The sequence below is a fragment of the Corvus moneduloides genome, chromosome 1 (assembly GCF_009650955.1).
Source record: "Corvus moneduloides isolate bCorMon1 chromosome 1, bCorMon1.pri, whole genome shotgun sequence".
Classification (NCBI taxonomy): Eukaryota; Metazoa; Chordata; class Aves; order Passeriformes; family Corvidae; genus Corvus; species Corvus moneduloides.
Window position 1 is genome coordinate 143,570,628 of NC_045476.1, and position 21,949 is coordinate 143,592,576.

A 21,949-nucleotide genomic window follows, 5' to 3' on the forward strand; every position below is an offset into this window, starting at 1 on the left:
AGGGTTACCATAAATCACTTTTCTTCTGTGGGCTGAAATATGGCACTCAAAATATTAGTCTAGTGCCTAAAAGCATTTCTTGGGTAGACTTATGAAGCACTTTAAAAAAACTTGTTCAGGATGTTTGTGGGCTAAGCAGCCCTAGGAAACCGAATATCTCCTTGCATATTTGGAAGTATAAGAGAAAATTTCCTCGTGGTGATTTTATGATTCTCTGATACTGCCACAGAGTAGGTGCTCTGGGCTAATGGCACTTGCAGCAGGGGAACAACATGAGACTATAACGTGGAAAGCAAAAATAGAGTACTTCCTGCTTTTCTCTCCTGACATTAGGAAAGGGAGGAAGATTCTGTGTTCAGAACTTACCACAGAGGTTGGAACACCTTAATTTGACAATTTTGACAGTAGTAAAGCTGGGAAAGGACTCAACTGGACTAGTGGTCTATGGCTGGTGTATACTTTGAGATATTAGGTAAGATGAGTTATAGATCTTTTGGTTGCATGAATATGGGTGGCTGGGTGAACTTAGCATAATGGAGTGTATTAAGCCAAGTGTAATATTTGCATAGGAGCAGTGAGTGACAGAATAAAGGGGGTGGAGACCAGAAAAGAAGTGATGAGTATGCTGGTGCTGCTCAAGTCCTCTGGGATGTGATGTGCACCATCTATTTCTGCATATTTGTTTCCTCAGCACTGTGTGGAACGTGCCCAATCTTTAGACTCAAAAAGCAGCTGTTGGAGTTTTTGTTTAATTCAACTGAAAAGCCCCACTACTTTTCAGTGCTTTATCTTTCTTTCCTGCAGTTTTATCATTCATGCTGCTGATGCAGTAGTCAGCAAAAATTCATTTTGGAGGCCCTCAATTTGTGTGACTTTTAAAGTTGAGTTTAGAGATGGTTAAAATATTTTTGTGAGAATTTATTCTTGTTCAAAAAACTTACAATATGCAGGTGTTCTGTGTAAATGGTCCCCTCATCTTTGGTCATTTTCCCTTTGGGAGAGAACCCCAAGCTACTGCCAGGATTTACTCTCTGTGGTTGCTTTCTGCAGCTGTAAATCAGCACTAGTAAGAAAAGAGTGATCAGGTGCAGTACCTTGAGTAATTCCCAGCCTTTTCTATGTGTCCTCTTTAGCCTTCAAGATCTTTTCTGATTTTAGGAATGTGTAAATAATGAAAATGGTTGCTGTGTGTAAATGTCTTGATGTGACCCCTTGAAAATTAGTGCTGTGCACCTTATTTCAGCATACCAGTCAGAGGTAACTAATGGGATGTTATCAGTGATTTACATTGATCAAAACTCTCCGAAAGTGAAAAGGTACTGTCTGTGTTCATCTTTAGCACCTAATTGCAGTGCAAAGCTTTTATTCTAGAAGAAAACCCCACTTGGTCCTATCATGGAGAAACTAAGAAATGTGTTTAGTCTTCTGCTGTCACATCGTGCCTGTTAGGTTTGGAGAGATTTTGTGCTTGGAGCATAAGGAGTCTTCAGTCTGATACAAAAAGAACGTATTACTGAAAATCCAAATACATTTCTGTTCTGATTGGCCTAAAATGATGTAGTGGTGAAGATGGCTTGCATTTTAAAAGAAAAATCTAAGCTCTGCTTGGTTTTCTAAATCAAGCAATTCTTACTTAATAAATATGTTTTTAACTGTATAATTTTAGCACTCATTTAGTAGACCAAAAAAACTCTAAAATACCTATACAGTTTAAAAACCTGATCAGGCAGGAAAACGTTTCACATTGAAGTGTAAATTTGAGTGGGGGGGAAAAAAATGACCAGGTAAAGATCTTTAATTTACAGAGTTAGGTATAAAAAGTTGTGGATGTTAGTTGCAGCAGTAACAGACAAAGTTTTTCTCCCTAGCCTAGAACATGTAACATGCAAAGTTTTTGATGAAATACAAAGTTTCTTCACTAGTAAAGTAGAACACTGTGAATACCATGGACAAATATCACTTATTCAATACTTCTCACCAAAAACATTCATATAGTATTTTGCAAAGTCAAGTACAGGAACACAGATGACTTGTGAAAAATGTGCTGTATTTGGGATCTCTGTGTTTCTTGTCTTACATCTACTTTGCATACTGGATCTAGGGGAAAAACTCTAGTATGAATTCAGTCCATGGAGATAGTTATGGGACATTTTGTTCATGGAAGAAGTTGTAAAACAATGTCTTAATAGATAATGATATTAGATATCTGAAACTTTAAGCAAAAGTTTATAAATATGTAAGTATACATGCAGAAAACCGTATGTAACTGCTTGTTGGTTTAGCTCTAAGCATATCTACATATACTGTGTGTGTTAATCTCTTATTTATATACTACACTGATAAGCATTACAAAAATAGCCTAATGAAGTAGTCTTTTTTGGAAAGTAATCAAGGTCTGTAATATAGTACATTTGCAAGTAGGAGCAGAGGGTTTATAATAGGCAAGTGTGCACGTAATGTGATTATAATTCAGCCACAAAAGAACAGTAGAAGTGGAAATATCCTTAGGTTTTATGTTACATATTAAGTTTTAGTTAGAAATGACACTTTTGTAAGCCTGCATCTGTATATCCGTATGAAGTATTCATAACTTAAATTTGTAGTTAAAGGATAGCACTGTGACTGTTTTTTTGTTGTTGTTCTTGTTTCTGCTGTTTTTTTCTTTTTTTTTTGTAATCTAGAGTTTTAATGAAAATTGTTAAATTATATATACAATTGATAACTTTAAAATACCCTGTATCATGATTTGGCATGAACTTTTGGCTTCATAATGTTGTTGCTCTTTTTTTTAATCTACATTGTTCCTAATTTATTTTTCAAAGAGCTACTGGACCCCACAGGTTGTCTATCTCCAGTATTGCATCTCTTATTTTTTTTAGCCACCACATTGAAATTGCAACTCTTTGATTGTATTTTAAATTAATTTTTATACACTTTTTCTACTTAAACTATCTCTTTTCATTCTAATGCTTGTTGGAGTATGGGATAGCTTAAAGAAAGAATACCTGTGGGTAGAAATCTGCTGTTCATCATTTGGTTCAAGTACTTACCTACATGTAAGCGTGCCTGTGTACTTCCACAGAGGAAGCAGGATTAGGATGAAGTTCTAACGGCCAGATGGCGTTTCTAGAAACATAGAAAGTCACAATGTAGGAAGCACAGTCAGTGTAGTTAAAAACAGGATATTTAGAAATCCCTGTGTGGCTATGTTAGGACTCATATATGTAGCCACAATCATGTCTTGCGGTAACTTCCTTTATATGCAGTATATTGTTTCTTTGGACCTTCTATTGCTGCTTACAATCTGACTTTGAGACTCGCACACACAAAAAGGACTATTTAGGCACTCAGTGCTTCAATATTTTTTCAGTTTGGAGGTGTGTGGTTTTTTGCATCCTGTCTTCTTTGCTAGGAAATTTGGAAATAATGTACAGGCTTGCTAACTATATGAAAGCTAGATGCAGTTTTTTTCTGATAAGGTATAAAATAAATACTTCATCTCTTTGTTCAAAAAATCACAAACTTGTGTTCTTCCCACAACAGTAAGTCTTGAGAATCGGTTGACCATGCTTACATGAGAAGATTCAGAATAAAGCATGACTCAAAATGATGGGCTTTAGAGCCTTACATTTCCAGAGCTACTTAGGAGTATGTATGTGTCAATACTTTTTGTTGAACAAACATAGTTTTTGAAACGCTGTTTGGATATTTATTTTAATGGTATATAAGACACATTCAGAAGTAGTAGTTGCAGTTTCTAACTTGGTTCAGTTTGCTCTGTGAAATATGGGGTAAAGATCTGGTCCACTGGCTGTTTGAGGGAGAAAGAGGAGAGTAGTGAGGAGACCTGCCTGGATAGAATAAATCAAGGGAGTCTGTGTATGGTGGATTCAGGAGTGAAAGGACCATGGTCTGTGCCACAGGAGGGTGCTAAAGCATGAACGTAATCCCTGGGTGATTGTCCCTGGGTGTCGGACAATCCTTGATTGTCCTAGTCCTTGAGTTATTGGTATTACCTAAAGTTTACAGAAAGACTTATCTATGAAGTGAGGGATTTGCCTTCTGACTAATGAAATTTTCAGTTGCTCTTCAGGACTGCAGATGAAAAGCAACAGTCAAGAAAAGCTCTTTTAGTTTGACATGAATGCAGTTGCACTTACATGAATTTATAGCAGTTTGGATAGTACACCTTAGGTTAGTTCTTGAAGGTGCTGCAACTATCCACGATTGTAATACTTTGTAAAAGAAGTCTTGGTGAAACCAGAATGAGTTGACGTCTTAATGGTATGTTATGTGTGATTATTTGTGTCAAACTTAAATTTATAAAACAGATCTCACAGTGTAAACTAATAGATAAAATCACGACGAATTAATGATGTAAGAGAATATTTCTGTGAGTTTTAATTTCTTTTTTAACTTTTTATTTTTTAGCTGATGTTATTCAGTAGTTTTGTTACAGATGATATTCCATGTTTTGATTTGAAACAAGATACAGTATTTTCTTCTTCTTCACGAAATGCTCTCTGAGCTTTCCTTCTTGGCATTATGTGAGATTAGAAGATATTTCCAAGCTTTTTTTACTTTGCCACATACATATTTTTTTCCCCCAAGTTGTTTTCAATCTTATTTCTCCATCCTGTTGTCCAGTTTTTAATTTCTTCCTGTTGCACGTGGCTGGAGTCACAGTTGAGCACAAACAGTAACAGTCCTGTCTCCCCAGCTCCTTTCAGAATGTTTATATGTTTTGTTCGCTTGGGCACTCAACTTCATTTCTTTCTGACACTCACTTTCCTACCTTGTTTTAAACATGTACTTATTCTTTCATTGCAACTTTGACCAAGGATAAAATATATTTTCCATTCAAAATGGTTGGCCCAAATTTGGAAGAAGGTATTTTTTTATTTGATATTAAAAATCATCCATTTAGTTAGTACTAAAAAAGGTATATTTGAATTCTGAATGTTCAAATTTGTGTAAGGAAGTGACATGTGCACGGTGTTCACTAGAAAGAGTAACAAATGTTGAATCCTGGAATAAAGTCCATACTGCCTGAGAGCAGGTACACTGTATTTTAAATTAAACAATGTGATAAAAAGTTACATGTTATGTTAGAATATAGACATTTTATGTAAAAGTTTGCAACATTTACAGTGTAGTGCTGTTGGCTGCACTCGACTTAATATATAGGATTCTGGTGGTATTGTGTGATAGAGTGCTGGCTGTTTTAGAAGATAAATTACTGTTTATTTAGGTTTAAGCTAATGTTTCAAAAGCTTTCTTACTTAAAAACTAGAGCATTATAAATAGCAATAAGTTCTCTGAAATGCTCTACATATTACAGACTGACAATTGCAAAAGAAAAGACTGATTATAAGTAGAAAACCTGTAACTACATGTTTTGAGTAAGTTGCTCTTATATGTACTTTTTAACATTGATTAACCAGGAAGTTTTTGCAGCCATTCAGCCAGCTTTGTAGTTTAGTCCAATAGTTTTAAATAATGTTATTTAAATAAGATGTAATTGATAAATTATATTTGGTGAAAATCTGTACTTCTCCATCATGGTGTCTGAAGTCTAGCTTAAAAAGCAAGAATAAAAATAAAGTACAAATTCTCAAGTGAGTTCTTAGAAATACAGCAGAGCTATTAATGTGTACTCGAAAGTTAGACGACAAGCATTTTGGGAAAATTATGTGGAGGTTTTGCTTGAGACAACTAAATAATGAAGCTCTCAACTAGCCTTCTGTGTTTAAAATTTGATCAGTTGGAAGGTAAGGATACTATGCAAGTTAAGAGAAATGATGTTTCAGACAGGTATATGGAAGTATCTAAAATTTGATGTACAGTTATACTCAGTAGACTTTGTTAAACCTGTTTGGGTATTCATACATAGCATTAATACAATTATATAATGTAACATGTATGTTCATAGAATGGATGAAAAGCATACTACATGAGAACTACTGGAAATAAGTTAGAAAATGAAGTTTGATCTTAACATAGCACTAAAAAGTGCTTTTTTTTGTAAATACTATTATTACTTTTACTATGTTACTGTTATTACTATATTACTATTATTTTTGTAAAGGTTGTGCTTAGTTTTTAAAAAGGAGAATAATTTTTTATTAGTGTTGTGTTGGTGTTCCAGTCTCCTTCTGTAGATTGTACTGTATGCTGAGATCTTACTTTTTCTTTAACGAAATGCCCATGCTTCTGAATTTGCACAATGCAGTGAAAGCTGCAGTGTTTTAGTCTTCCTGTACCTGTGGCTGAGAAATCTTTCTACTTGAACCTTCCTGTACTGGAAAAAATGTCCTGAAAAGTGCTGCCTTGGGAAAAATTCCCTGTTGTGTGTTCTGTGAAGAATGGCCACAAGCTCAAATTTTGCTTGGACCTATCTCGTACAGTAACTGAGGAAGAAGGGACATCTAGGCTAAAATCTCTGACCCAAATGCTTTTCAGTTGCATTGGGTTTTAAGATTGAAATCTTAAGGAAACCAGATGTGCATGGCTTTGTCATTCAGTCTTCTCTGCCTCTTTTTTTGCACTGCCCCATGAAATTTTGAACCTCCTGTGTAATTTCAAACAATTTTGATGGCGAATTAGTCACTGTAAGGATAACCTAAACACTTACGAGAATCAATAGCAGCTGGAGAGACTCTTGTGGGTACACTCTTCCTTTTGACATTGACATGTTTAATTCCTTGCCATTTCATTACCTGTTTGCTCTCTTTCTGTCCCCAGCACCTGCCAAAAGCCAAGCTCTAGCCAAATGATGCTCAGCACTGAAAAGAGCTTGCTTGGATAGCAGGTTCTCCAGGCAAAGCTTTGTGCCTCAGGCCTTTCACTGTTACATGTCAGAGGTTTGTTGTGATGATGGAAATTTGAGAGCTGAGGATTACTCAATTTGCTGGGACCCTGCTGTAGGTCTGCTGTTCAGTAGTGTTTGGGATTAGGAGAAAATTTGGTCTGGACAGTATTCTACCTTTCTCTGGAGGAAGTGGGTGGCAAGGTTATGTTGTAATAAAAATTATTACTACATCCTTGGCAGGTGCTTGGTGGAGAAAATTCTTGCACATGGGGTCTGGCTTTCTAATAAAATCCAGTAGGAAATGTGTTAGGGGAAAGTACCCTCTAAAGAAAGTGTGAGCTACAACCCATCAGAACCACGTGGGGAAACAAATACCCTCAATCATGTACCGCCACAAAAGAAAGTGATGTCTTGGTGAAGTCTGGTGCCAGTTGAAATAGTGCTGGAGATGAGTGCTAGCCTTCTGGCAGGTGGAAGAGAGTATGAGAGAGTGACCTTAATGGATCAAGCTTTTGCTAATGGTTCGCAGTTGTTGTTTGATGAATCGGTGATACAACTGAGCCATGATTGCAGTGAGATTTGATGTCATGGTGAACACTGCAGGAGCATAGTTGATAAATGCTGGAGAAGTAGTTCTCAGCCATTCTCAATATTCCAAGGGACCTGCAACAAGGATGAGAGTATGTCCAGTCTTTGGTACAGTGTCTTCCAAAATAGCACACACAAAAATGTAAGCAGGTGGTGTAAAAATGTTTGTTTGTTGCAGTGCTGGCCAGCTCAGTAGCTGGACCTGTAAGAGGGTGAGATGCTCCTCTAAGAGACCCCAAATTGTGTGTTAGGCTGGATGACAGTGAAACAAACTGGTCTGGAATTTTTTTGTGTGGAGATAAATTGTTTAAACTTGAAATATCTATCCTATTTTGTTCTCACTTAATTTTCAAGAGATTTTTGAATAGGTATCAGTTCTTTTATCTCTCTTAATTTTATTTACTTGTTTCTCAATGCAATTTGGAAAAGAGAATAAAAATGTTGTGGGCCACTTCTCTTAGGTTTGCAGTCTGTTTTCCTGAGTGTATTTCCTGTCGCTCTTTTCTCCTAGTCCTTCAGGGTGAAATTGTTTTGGTCACTCTTCTTTCTCATTTTCAGTCACAGAGAATATATGGGGCAGAATGACCCATTTTAGCTCACATTACCAGTTTTGCTGAAGGAGCTCACCTAGCACTAATCTTTCTGCTATGTCTTTCCTCCTGACTTTTCAGTCAGCCTGGTGTGAGAGTTACTGAGTTAGAGTTCTATGCACTGTGACTTTTGTGGAACAAACATGTCAGAACTGACTTTTTTTATCCCTTCCATCTTTGCTTCTACAGTGATACTAAATCTTGAGTATAGCCTTCAGTTGCTATTGGTAATATTTCTTATTTTGGTGGTGGTGTTTTTTTTTTTTTTTTTTTTTTTTTTTTTTTTTGGTAGCTCTGAGAGTTCTAGTCATAGATCAGACTTCACTTTGTTTGATATCAAACGCGGAATAATGTTACAGAATTAACACCACCCACCCATATTCCCCCAAGCAAAGCACTGCACAAACTTCCTGTAACACGAGGGAATGAAATCTTGAAAGAGCTTATCCTAGGAGAAATTGCAGAAAGTCATTTTGAGATGTTTATTTCTATTAAAAGGCACTTACATCATGGTAGGTGGCCTCATAATTTTTTAAAACTACAGTAAATTTATCACAAACTTTACTAGATGATCAGTTACAGTTTTTAATCTAACCTTCTTTACATAATGAAAAGAAGATATTTGTACAACTACCCTCAAAAAGAACTTGCAGAGTAATTTTATTTGTTACTCTGTCTTGAGTGTTGAGAAATTAGGGTATATTTCTGAGAACCACTTAGTGAGAACAGCCTGTTTTATTTATCTTTGGCTCTATGACCTTATCACCATAGACTTTCAGATGCTTGACAGCTCCTTTTCTTGTAAACAAAGGAATGTTCCTTTCAAATGCCCTGGATAATCAGCTAATCAAAACAGTAGCAACATCACAGGGAGATGTTGTTGTCCAGAAATCAATATGAAGATGGCACACATTTTAGATATCAGTGCAAACAGATTCCTTACAAAGCTTCCTGGTTTACCTCTCAGGCTGCTGTGGCAGGTTTTTAGCCTGTCCACAGCATTTGTGTGAATTTTTAACTTGTACCTCTATTTTGGAGTAGACTGTGCTATGCTAATGTCGAATTAACAAAACATGGCTTATGCTATCACTGGGAGGTGGATGTAGCATCCTCATCTAATGCGGGTATCTTAAGTGTGCCTTGTTGGGCATCGCTGCTGGTTGTTCCTGTTAATTTAACATCAGCCAAGATCACATGCAGCAAGAGGCAAATGGAGGCTGACCCCTTGATTAAATTATTTCTTGGTTGTTCCAGTTTGTCTGTTCTGTTAACCAAACTTAAATCTTGTTTGTTTGCCCCACTCTCTGCCCCAAATTCATTGGTATTTCTCCTTTGTAGTCTGGGACATAATAAGAGTTTATTTTTGACATGTTTCTACACGAAATAGTACTGAAAAAAACTTTGGTAGAAATAAAGACTTTCCAGCATGTTCTCATCTGCCATAGAGAAAGACAGCTCAGTCTCTGAGCACTCACTCTGAGATACATGATTTGAAAAGATTTAAAACTGAGTTTTGTTACAGTGAAATAAAAATGAACAGTCTCAAATAGTCTTTTGAAAATACTGGAAGTGTATATAGAGAACCTGTAATTTCTATATGTAATACAGAATTCCTTAATTATTCTGCAAAATTGTAACACAACCTGATTTGGCTAAATTGTCTTCAGTATTCTATACTGTCATAGTTTTAAAATATACATATATTAACATAATTTTAATGTTAATGTGCATTAGGGTGTTAAATCACACCTTGCAAAAGATATACAAATGTCATATTTAGGTCACTGGATTTTCTCTGTTTCAGTCTTATGCTTCTAGTTTGCTGTTCATTAGAAAAAAAATAAAATTAATTTTCTGTACTAATTTCTAAGTAGTGCTTGACCTGTGTTAGCCAGCAGAAGTGTTATTCTGAGGTTAGAAGTGTAAGATGAATCAATTTCTCTGTTTATGCATAATGCTTATTAGCAATTGTATACCAGTGGAAAAGAACCAGATACCCTTTTGAAAGCAAGATCTTGATGGTGCTTACCGTTTTAGCGAAATTTTAGTATTTTAAAGATAGTATTTTTAAAAAATTGTATTACTTTTTGTTTCATTTTCACATACAGAGGAGTCATGGTGCAATTTGGAATGATTTCTGTTGAACTTCATGCCCAAAGCAAGTCTAGTTAGAGCAGATTGCTGCAGGGCTTGGCCAGCAAAGTGCTGAATAACTCCAAGGACTGAGACTCTACCACCTCTTTGGGTAGCCAGTTCAATACTTGATCACCCTTCTGATGAAAAAGAGCTTGCCCTGCTTGGAATTGCATGTTTCAGATTTGTACCGTGAAAAGATGAGTGGCAACAGACACAGCCTGGCACCCACTTCTCTGTACCCTCTCAGTATGTAGCTGTAGGCAGCAGTCAGATCACCCTTCTCCAGGCTGGACAACCCTAATTTATCTCAATCTCCTCTGAGAGAGAGCACAGGACGTTGCTCCTGTGCCCCAACCACCATGGTGGTCCTCTCTAGGATCTGCTTCTGGGGTGTCTTGGAGAGCCCTAGACACCCTAGACAGGGTGCAGTATTCCATACAGTGTCTCACAGGGAGCTAAAGGCAGAAAATAATTGTGCCCCTGGCTTCACCCTTGCTAATACAGCCCAGCACAGAGTTGGCCTTTGCAGCAAGGACATGCTGCTGGCTCATGGGCAGCTTGCTATCCCCGGGGACCCTTGGATTGGTTTCTGAAAAGCTGCTTTCTAGCAGTTTGGCTTTTAGTCTGCAGCTCCAGAGCATCTTTATCCCAGGTACTCCAGCACTCAGTATTTACATCTGGATTTCAATGAGTTCCTGACAGCTCATTTCTTCAGCCCCTTGAGGACCCTCTCAATAGCAGCCCTACCCAGCAGTGCATCAGTTCCTCTCCCTAGGTTGGTGCTATCCACAGTTTTGATGAGGGTGCACTCTATCCCATCTTTCAGGTCTTTAGTACAGATGTTAAACACCGTGGGCTTGGTACTGATCTCTCAAGGATGCCACAAGTAACCAGTCATTAGCTGGACTTTGTATCCCGAACACAACCCTTCAAGCTCAGTGGTCCAGCCACTCTTCCACTGAACTCCCACTCTCCAGTTGATATCTCACCAGTCTGTGAATGAGGTGTGTGAGGAGACTGTATCAAAGGCCTTGCTAAAATGAACACATCCTGAATGTTGCTTCTAGCCTTGCCACAGGCAGCCAATTACTCAGCCATATGAGCACTGTCCACTAGTGGGAAATAAGTTCTACTCTCCCAGTTTTTGCGTCTTGCTATTTAAAATACATTTTACAGAAATATGAATGGATGTCTTTTAATGACTTGTAAAGGATATTAAGCTTATTGTTTTAGAAATGATAAAGGATGAGAAAAAGTAAATTTTATAGACAAAAAGGAAAAAATGGGTATGGAGATCACTCTGCAAATTTGTGTAGTAGGTAATTTGAGTCAGTTTGGGTTTTAAAATTTTAATTCGTAATGTTCATTGGTTTTAAACAGTTTCTTCTTCTTTGTTTTTATGGAACCCGGTTTTCTTTGTCTAACTTGGTTTTATGAAAGCAGAGGGACAGTACTTGCATAAATAGCCAAGTGATCTCCAAGAGAGCATTATTTTCCCATAAAGTGTGCTGCTGAGGCATTTTGGAGATCTTGCACACTGAGTAGGATTTGTGTGTTTTAAAATAAGTGTCTTTTTAAAGGAGAAAACTATTTTGAATTTGGAAAACATAACAAACAAAGGAAAGAATAATGAACAAAGATTATAAACTCCTCTTACTAGAAAAGATCAAAATAAACCTCATCTGTTATAGTTGTGTTCAGGTATTGTCAGTTGTAATTTGCTCTAAACCTTGTAGTAATGGTTTTAAATTGCAGTAGAAAATTGACTGAGGAGCTCAAATATAACTTTACTAGCCTAGGTGTCTTTAGCATATTACTTATGACTTACATAGTTCTAGAACTAACCATAGTGCTTCATAAAAACATTTCGGCTGACTACTGGATCTGACACATCTGTCAAAAGTGAAAAAGGAGCCTGGTTGTGCAAAATTGTATTTATTATCTTTGCATAACAGCACCCCAAACCAGGACCTCTTGTTCAAATTTAAGTTTTCTGGGCTCTACTTATGATACAAGCTAGTGGGAAAAGATACTTTTGTACATGAATTGTCTTATCTAAAAATCATCACTCTAGATATATCATGAGTATTTTTAGTTTTCCAATGCTGTGACTATTGTTTGGAATCACGATCATTAATGCTAAAATGAATGGAAGTTTGTCAAATCTCATATCGTAACTATAGTTATTAGCACTTCTAGAATGTAACTCCCTTCCCACCACCATTATGATTTTGACTTCAACTTTTAAGTGTTTGTCATCTGGTGTGAGGTGGATTTATGGGAGCGCAGTAATTTTAGTGCTTTTTGGCTGGGTGTTACTGATGACATCACTGTGATCTAGACACAGCGTGTGACTCTAGTTGGTTCCAGTCTTAAATAGTTTCATAATTATGCTAGTTTTGGCAGTTTCCTTGGAACTTTCCCCATCTCTTTAATGAACATGTTTTACTTCTGGGATTATGAGACAACCACATGTTTGAGAAATTAATAGTGTGCTCTTAAAAGTTAACATTGAGCAGAAGTGTGCAGATACAGAAACCTTTTGGATATATGTGTACTTAGGAATGTAATTTTTATAAGTTCATGGCCACTCTTATCATCTTTCAGTAATTGGAGAATACATTTGGCTTATAAAGTATCAGTAACTCTTGTGAAAAATGGTGTGTGTTCATGCTCAAAAAACCCAAAAACAGCCCATGCAGCTCTAAAATATTTTTGATAATTGTGTAATGTAAGGAAATGAATGGATGTTATCCCAGATTAAAAAAAAAAACCCACCCTTTTTTTTCAAATGTCAGGTTGAATTCTTCTCAAATGTAGGTGTACTCTGTTACTTCATATGGATTGAGTCACACAGGTATATTTCTGATAAAAATTTGGTTTTTGTTTTGGCATCCTTTTGGAACATGTACATTTTTGCTTGTGTTTAGGTCCAAATTGCTGTAAACGATTTCCAACCATTTTCCATCACAACAGACTTGTAGCTCAGGGAAATATAAAAAGGTTATTATATTTAATGTGTTTATAGGTTGAGATTTGAGACTTTGTTTCAAAATTAACTCTAAGGATTCTCCTTCCCTTTCCTTTAAAAAACCAATCCCTTCTCAAAAGCCACAGTCCTAGTGTTTATTCCTAGCTCTCTGAAACTGGTAAGAGCTTAAACCACTCTTACTTAATCTTTGCTCGTAATACTCAAAAATACTGCATAGATTTTATGAAGTTTTGAGAACATGTATTGAGCATAATTGTAGCAGTATGTAGATAGAAAAGTTAGACTTGAATGTAATCAGGCTTGATAGAGTTAACACTTTAGAAAAAGAATTTCCTCATTCCCTTGTCCCCTCTTCTCTTTATTTGTAGCTGACATAAATATTAAAAGTCAAGTGTAATGTGATCCTATCAGACCAAGGTGCAGCACAGCATTCTGTGCAACCCATGAGGGAGCTTGGGAAAGAAGAAAATGTGGTAATTGAGCTTGGGCTTTTTTGCAAGTTCAAAATATAAGTAGTTGTATAGTCACTTATCTGAAAAAATATTTTCATGCTACACATGAACTAGTTTCCAAGAAAGAGTATAGCTAAAAGTTATTTCAAAAATTTTAGATTGAAAGTGTATGATCTAAGTTTTCTCAGTAAACTGGAGAGGAAGGAGTGTTGAGCTTTGCTAATGGCAAAATACATGTTGATGAAGAGGCTTCCGTCACACTGGGCTTAATGAAAGCTTGAAGCTCTTGCTTTATCTCTGTCAGGTATGCCATGAAGAGAGAGGTGGTTTTCTAATGAAATTGCTCCATAGTTCGAAGTTCAGAGAGAGTCTTCAGGAGATTTGCATTCCTCAATGAAAAGTATCAGAAGTTTGTCAGAGATGAGTAAACAAACAAAACAAACAAATGCCCTCTAAACAGAGTTGATGCTCAACACCCATTTCGGGGTTTTTATGCACTGGAATGAGACTTTCCTGTATGATTAAAATTGCCAAATAACCATAAATTAAAAAACATCCAACAGCTTGCTTTTCAATACTGTATTTGTTACTGGAAAATTTGTGGAAACTCATCCTTCTTTTAGAAGCTATCATCTAGTCTTCTAATATATGAATATGTCTGTCTTATGCAATTGCCCCAAATACGTTAAAGCTTCTATCTTAATTTTATTTTTTCCCCAACTAAGATTATATTGCTCTTTTTTTTTTCTTAGTGAAATGGTATTTCCATTGTATCAGAAAGTTTCCCGGTTTTGTTGTTCTAAGTACAGAGTGGAAGGAAAAAATTTCTTCAGTTACTTTTGAAGTTTTAGACTTGTATTTAAAATGTATCATTGCATGTAACTTAATTTTTTCAATGGAAAAAAAAATCCACATCAAAGAGCAAGTAATGGGAAGATTCTCTTTTATAATTTCTCTGAGATTATTAGAAATACCAGGCAGCATGTGGGGAAACACATGATCTGTCATGTACAAAAACCCAGCACAGTTTAAGCTGCTTGCTTTTTGGTGTTAAGAGGACTTAAGAATATTATAGTTCATACTGTGGTACTTGGCATTTGTTTCCCAAAGCTTCTTTTTGTGAGCAAAGTGTGTGATGTGATAAGTGGCATGACCCAGAAAGCATTTTTCACTTTTTCTGCAAGAGACTACATCTATCAAAGTAATTTGGCTTAGGTCAAAAGCTGTGTTTGCATCCTCTTTAACCTGTTCTTTTAATACATTTACAAGAATATTTGCATTACTTCTCTTGGCTTTCTTACACTTGAGCCTGGTAGTTAAACTGTCATTCTGGAATGTAATGGGAATACTACTGGTGTCTTTAAAATCCTAGATTCAGCTAATTAAAGTTTTCTTGTGTCTGCGACTCTCATCCTGTAAGGCTTATATCACATTCTGTAATTATGAGCCATGTTTCTGCTTCTGAATTCCTTATGTTGAATGAGCTATATAGAAGCTCAAGAGGAGCAGGTGCCCTCAGTTCATTTATCTTTTCTGGGGTCATGTTTTACTGTTATAGAAGTCTGCAAAAATATTTTGCTTTATGAATCAACTTCAATTAGCGGTATTAGGAAGGATGTGAGTCTGACATCTTGGAACCATGTGAGGTGGTTTCATGAGTAGGCATGTAAGCTCATACAATTAGGTAGTTTCTCATACTTGTTTTGGAAATCTGCAGGGCTCTGTCTCTGAAGAAACATTTCAGCAGAAATGGAGCTAGAAGAAATATATTCAATTGAAATGAATATTTAAATGACAGGTTTCCTTTTTAAAGTAAAGTTAGTGAAAGTATTAATTTTATGTTGTCCAGCTAGTTTTGTATTAACTTCTGTAGTACAGGATTGAATTGATGGAAAAACAGTAACAGAAATTACAGAACCTTTACCAAGTTCTCCCCACATTTATTTTCTTTCTGTTTTGTTGACTTCATTGCTTTCTTTTCCTCTAGCCGGAAGACCACGAAAGTTGTGGTTCCAGTTCAACAAACCGCAGTACCACAGAAAGCACGAAATCAGCAGTAAAATCACGACGAGTTCAGCAATCTGCTTCTCCTGACCCTGATTTACCTCCAGGTAATCCATAAATTTCAAAAGCTGGTTAGGTATTTTCTCTAACTCAAATACAAATGTTTATTCAGATGGCCACAGTGTTTAAGTTAGATTGTTACATTTTTGTCTACCTACAAATCACATAAAGGTTAGTGAAATACTTGTATGCTAGAAAATAGAACCAAATCACAATAAAATGTAGTTTAATGCTGATAACCTTTCTTTTCATTTCATCAAATTCTTACATTCACATAACTCATTTGTAGTTCAAGGTAGCATCATAGAATCATAGAATGACTTGGATTGGAAGGAACCTTAAAGATCATTTAGTTCCAACCCCCAGTTATGGGCAGGGATTCCTTCCATTAGGACCAGCTTGCTCAAAGCCCCATCCAGCCTGGCCTTGAATAAAACGTCTCTGGGCAACCTGTTCCAGTGCCTCAAAATAAAGAACTTCTTTCTATTTTCTAGTCTAAACCTGCCCTCTTTCAGTTTAAAACCATTACCCCATGTCCTATTGGTACATGCCCTTGTGAAAAGTCCCTCTCCAGCTTTCTTGTAGACTCCCTTTAGGTACTGGAAGGTTGCCATAAGGTATTTCTGGAGACTTCTCTTTCTCAGGCTGAACAACCCAAACTCTCTCATGTTTTATTCATGTTTTTTATTGAGCTCTGTATCTACTGGTAGAGATTTTCACCTTTGTTTTTTTTTGCCCAGATATGGAATTTCAATGTGAATGTGAAATTTGGATCCTGAACTTGGAGATATTTTGTGATATAAAAATGTCTAAGGAACTGTGTGTCTGATTACTATTGCCTCTGAATTTGGATATGAAGTTTCATGCAGAAAATTAAAATTGGAGAGTACTGGAATGAATTGCAGTTTGCCTTCCTGGGGCATGTAATTTTAGATGGGTTAAAGATATGAGAGTTTTGTGTTAGGCTTTCTTGCTGTCTTTTGTTAACAGAAAGTTTATACTTGACTTGAATCAAAAGACAACATTGAAATTTAGTGTGTGGAATACTCTGTGCTATAGAGTATCATCTTGCTTTGGAATGATTACTGGAGGAGCCAGGTCTGGAGGGTCTCTTACAGCTTTGGGATCCAATAAACTCCAGTGGCTCGGAATTGTGGGAAACCTTTTCCTACCATGGACAGCGCTTCAGCTGTGGCAGCTCCTTGGCATTCGGTTCTTTGGGTCACACCTGCAAACAACAAAAGTCAAAGGCTACCTAAAAATTGTATGATTTTATTTCCTTCAGTGACATTTGTAGGATTTTTGTGAGTTACTTCCTGTGTGGCAAAATTGCATTAGTACAGTTGTATTAATTCTTGTAAACTACAAAGTTGTAAATGCAGGTGGCTTTGATTTTGTTTTTGAGTGGACAAATAGCACTGTTTAGTATAGACCTCCTATGTGGTAAAATGTCCTAAGCTTTAGTTAGATGTGGAGTCATCTACTTAGGTGTTGGTTGGTTGGTTTTTTTCAGTCCTTGGAGGATGTGTGTATCATATTTGTGCTGTATTTTTTAAAAAAAGATTTATTTGTCCTTTTGTTTTTAGTGTCCTTGGAGATGAAGCTCTAGAGGCAAAGTTTAGCTAAAAATGTAACTGACAATAGACTCCTGCTAAACTTGTTTAGATGTGTCCAGTCTGATGCTATCAATTCTATGACTGTAGAGATACAAAGTTTTTGGAGTGTTGTATCTGAAACTGCATTTGTAGTGCTTAATAAACAGTGCAGCCTCCTGGGTTCTGGACAATTTGAAAAAAACATACTTGTGGATTTTGTGTTGCACCTCAGGAAGGAATATAGCTCTACAGATTTTCTGGTGGTTGTATTCACTTACCGTAGAAAACCTGTATTTCAGTGGCAAAGATGCTCATAGTGTTATTCTTAGAAATCACAGGAGTATAAGTAACCTTTACCTGCTTTTTTCCACTTGTATGTGAAACAAAACCCTTTTAAAAAAATCCTCCAAACACGAAAAGCAGCAAACCCTTTATTATACATGAACTTGCAGATGTTTTTCTTATTCTGTTTTGAATAGTAGGAATTATAGTTTCTTAAAAGACTGTTCTTCACATCTGAAAATCTGCTTCTAATGTATTTGAAGCTAAACTTAACCAGGAAGCTGGCTTTTGTGTGATACTTCTAACAATATACTGTACCACTAGCTTGGAAATACCTTCATAGACAGTTTTTAGGAAATCCATGACCCCTATTTTATTTGGAAGATAGAACTCTGCTCCCTCTTTTTATGCACTCACCCAAAAAGACATACAGATGAAAATGGTGTTGCTCTTTTCCTGAATGCCTCTGGAAACTATCAGTACAACTTGCCTTTTTTTCCTTCTATGATGTAATGTTTTTGTCATTCACAGCAGGAAAATGTATATTAGATTCCCTTTGAAAGACCCTTGAAAGCAAAATATTGAAAAACCTTTGGACCTGTGGCAAGACAGCTTCACTTTCTTCTATGAAATTAGTAGCTTGCTTTAAAATCATAATTAAATAACTGGTTATAATTTTATAGTTGCTAGTTAAATAGTCTGCAAAAATATTTCTATGCTGAAATTAGGAAAAGGCGCTAAATGCCTTGTGCTGCCTTCTGTTTATATACAGCTCAGTTTACATCACTCTGGTGATGAATATGGGTCTCTTATGCCCCTTAATTATTGAAATAATACATCTGGTTTTCTGAATTCATATAAACTAAAAATGTTATCTTTTGAAGGAGTCAGTGAGAAAATCCTTAAAAACAAGTTATTCCAGATATTCTTCAGTAGTTTTAGATTGGTACGCAAAAGAAGCAAATTCAGATTATGTTAGAAATCTGACAGTACTAAGCTCTGAAAACACTGAATTTGACTGCATTTCTGGATTTCCTTTTTCTGGTCATTGACTTTGAATCCTGAAAAAAGGAAAAAGTCTTATGTCAGCTGTGCAAATTCGTAGTTGTGGAACTCAGGAAAATCACTTATGTAATGATAAAACTTTCCATATACTCTAAGGTGAAAAGTTATATTTGAGTATGAAAAAGATGAATACCTAGAAAAAGCAGAGTAGAATGGAAGTAGCAACTTAAGTATTTTTGTAGTTCTGACAGTGTTTTGATGTTAATTTTAATTTTTAATTTGAATTAAAGTTGTCAGTATAAATGAGTCTTATTTAATGCAAGTTTCAGAAAACTGCTCTTGAAGCCTGTGGATTTAAGCCTGTATCATTAGCTTTTTTCAGCATAGTCACCAAACTAGAACTCAAGAGTGTGTATTGAATGTATTTTTAGATGTGCATAATGCTATAAATTTGAAAACAGAAATTTTAAGGCTTGCTTTTTTCCAGACCAAGTGAGTTGGATCCATAGTTAGATCCAATATACATGAAAGACATGAATATGGGTAGTATTTAGTTTCTTTACAATATTGTTAAAAATATGAGTGTTAGCCACATACTCTGAATTCCCAGATGAGATGATTTTTCCAATCACATTACCTCTAAAAAGCATGTAAATGGATTTGTTCCCAACAGGCTTCAGTGCAGGTGCTTACTATTTGGGTTGTTGACAGAAATTGTTTTTGAAATGCCTCACAGGGGTCCTACTGAACAAGATGTGGATGTATTAGGTTTTAGAATGAGAAAGTACCAGGTGTGTTAATGCTTAGTTAACTTATAAAAAAACTGAGGGAGTACCTAGGCGTGATACATGCACACTTGAAAAGTAACCCAGCAGCTGGTGTTCACTTTTCCAAACCTATTTCTAAATCTCTCTCAAGTAAAAGAGTGATTGTTAAAATTCTTTGTCTACGATAATCCATAGTGTTCTGTTTCCTTAATTAGTTTGAAAATTAATTAGTTTCTATGCTCTATTGTAGCCATAGTTTTTAACTATTTTTTTTTATAGTAGCTTGCATTTCTAGGATGTGATTGACTTAACAACTACACAGAATGTTAGAGTTTTAAGTCGTGTTATTTTATGGGTAAAGAAGGTACAATTATACATAGTTTGTTTAAATTTTGATTTTAAAAGAAGAATGCAAGTTGAAAATAAGGAACATATTGAAATAATGATTTTTTTTTTTTACTAAATAAATGAGTCTACCACATCTTCCTTATCATTCCCAACAATGTGTTTTATTTTATAGGTTATGTTCAGAGTTTGATTAGGCGTGTTGTAAACAATGTCAACATTGTGATCAACAATCTCATATTAAAGTATGTGGAGGATGATATTGTTCTCTCAGTCAATATCACTTCTGCAGAATGCTATACAGTGGATGAGTTTTGGGATCGAGCATTTATGGACATCTCTGGTGAGTAGATATTTTTTGGTTTTACATATAACTGTGGAGGCACTCTTAAATTCATACAGAAATTTAGAAGTCTCATAAAATGGCTCTTTTTATGAGAAGTAAGACAATTTCTGCCTGTTTTGATTTGTACTCTTTTTTTTCTTGTCCTTACCTTAATTCTGATGAGCCCATTGTAATAATATAGATTGATTCTTACTGCATCCTTGTATGATGAAGGATAATAATGTGCCACTGCTCTTACATACATGCATCATACAAGATGGTTTGTAGTCCTCTGCCCACACTTGCCATCGTGTGATGATATTTGAATTTGTGCTTGCTGCTGGCAGTGAGTGCTTAGGCAATTTTTGTGAATGAGCAGTAGCACGTTAAGGAATTCCATTGCACTTGTTTGTGATGATCTTAAAACTCTAAACAGGCTGACAAGAGAGGCAGTAAAATGTGCTGCACTATAGCGAGCACAGCATACCAATTGCAAGACTGGTCCTTTTCACTTCACATGTTCAGGGGAAAAAGCCCCCAGCTTCTGACTCTTTATCTTGGTCTTCAGTATTTGAATGTTTCAGTCCTTGAATTGCCAACGTTCACCTCTAAGTCTAGGTGCTCTTGCTGACATTGGATGGAGGTGGAACTAGGGCACAGTAACTGTGCTAAGATCACAGAGAAGATTTCAGGTAGAGTGGGGAATTCAATTAATGTTTTCCTGAACCTATTTTTTTTGTTCTGGCTAAAATAATTACAAACTAATATGACAAAATCACAAAATATATTTCATGTTAAGATCATGTCATAGGTTAGCAAGCATAGTCCCGGAAGGGATGTCCTTGCTAAGGGGTGCTTACAGCTTCCTCTGGCACCTGATAGAACCTATCAGCTGGCCAGTTTGAATATGGACAATTCTCTAAGCCACTTAAAGTTGTGACCGCCTCTGTGATCCACATTTAAGAATAGACAAACTCCGCCCCCCCAAGCTCTCTCTCGTTTCCGGCGCTGGCACAGGTGGCTGCAGGCCCCGTGTGGGGGCCAGAGGGCCCAGTCCCTGCTTGGGCCAGGCCGGGCCGGGCCATGGCCATCCTGGAGCCGATGGACCTGTTCCAGCCATGGAACCCCCCCCACTGCCTTGCTGTGGGCAGCCAGAGCGGCTCGGCTCTCCCCCCTCTCCACTGCGATAAGAAAAATTCAACATTCCAGCTGCAAAGCTGCAAGGCCGAGGTGAGAATAATCCTTTTATTGCTGTGAAGAGCTGAAAATCTGAGGGAAGAGAGAGAGGAGATGCTTAAAGCTGAAATTCTGTTGTGAAGCTATGATGTATCAGAGTACCCGTTGTAATTTCATGAAGATATGGGGGGTGGAGTGTTCAACTCGTAAGCAAAAGCACCTGCGCTGAGATAGGCAGATGCTGACGCAGCTGTAATTTCATGAGAAGTTTGGACAGGGAGAGATGGACCAGATGAGGACTTTTGCTCCAAACGGGAAAGGAGAAAACCTCAGTCCCTAGAGATGGACCAGATGAAGACCCTTTGCTCCCAGGGAAGGAGAAGGGCCTCTGTTTTTGTTTCTGAACGGCTCGACCTTAAAATTGTAGCCCAAAAAACTTCAAGAGTGGACCCTCGAAAGCAGTTGCGGGAAAAGCTGCAAGTCGGGGGAAGGGACTCACATGTGAGCAGAGAGACTCCTCTTCCTAAATGGACAGAACAATATTTGGAAGTGGGCGGCTGTCTCGTTGTGATAATGTTTTCATAGCATGAGCAAGAAGAGACTTCTCCTTCTAAATGGACTGAACAAGGTTATTATGGAAGTGGTAAACAGACTGAACATCTTAAGGGTCGTCTTTTTACATTGTCAGTGGGAGAAGGGAGGAAGGTGGGGGGAGGAGGAGAGTTCTGAAGGTGGTATAATTTTTTTTTTTCCCTTCTTTTAGGTCTGTTTATAAACTTCTTTATATTCTTTCAAGTTTGGTGCCTGCTTTGCATTTCTCC

General features: G+C 36.7%; 1 protein-coding gene across 10 annotated transcripts in view; it reads left to right on the plus strand.

Annotated features, from left to right (window-relative positions):
- VPS13B (vacuolar protein sorting 13 homolog B) overlaps positions 1 to 21,949 on the plus strand; it is a 436,966-nt gene that overhangs the window by 31,262 nt on the left and 383,755 nt on the right. For 9 of the 10 annotated variants that reach the window (XM_032130187.1, XM_032130207.1, XM_032130170.1 and 6 more), the window contains exons 4-5: positions 15,557 to 15,680; positions 19,803 to 19,970. In XM_032130187.1, coding sequence (XP_031986078.1) covers positions 15,557 to 15,680; positions 19,803 to 19,970 — 292 coding nt within the window. Of the gene's footprint in view, positions 1 to 15,556; positions 15,681 to 19,802; positions 19,971 to 21,949 lie in introns of those variants that run through there. The other variant, XM_032130215.1, reaches the window with a different exon arrangement.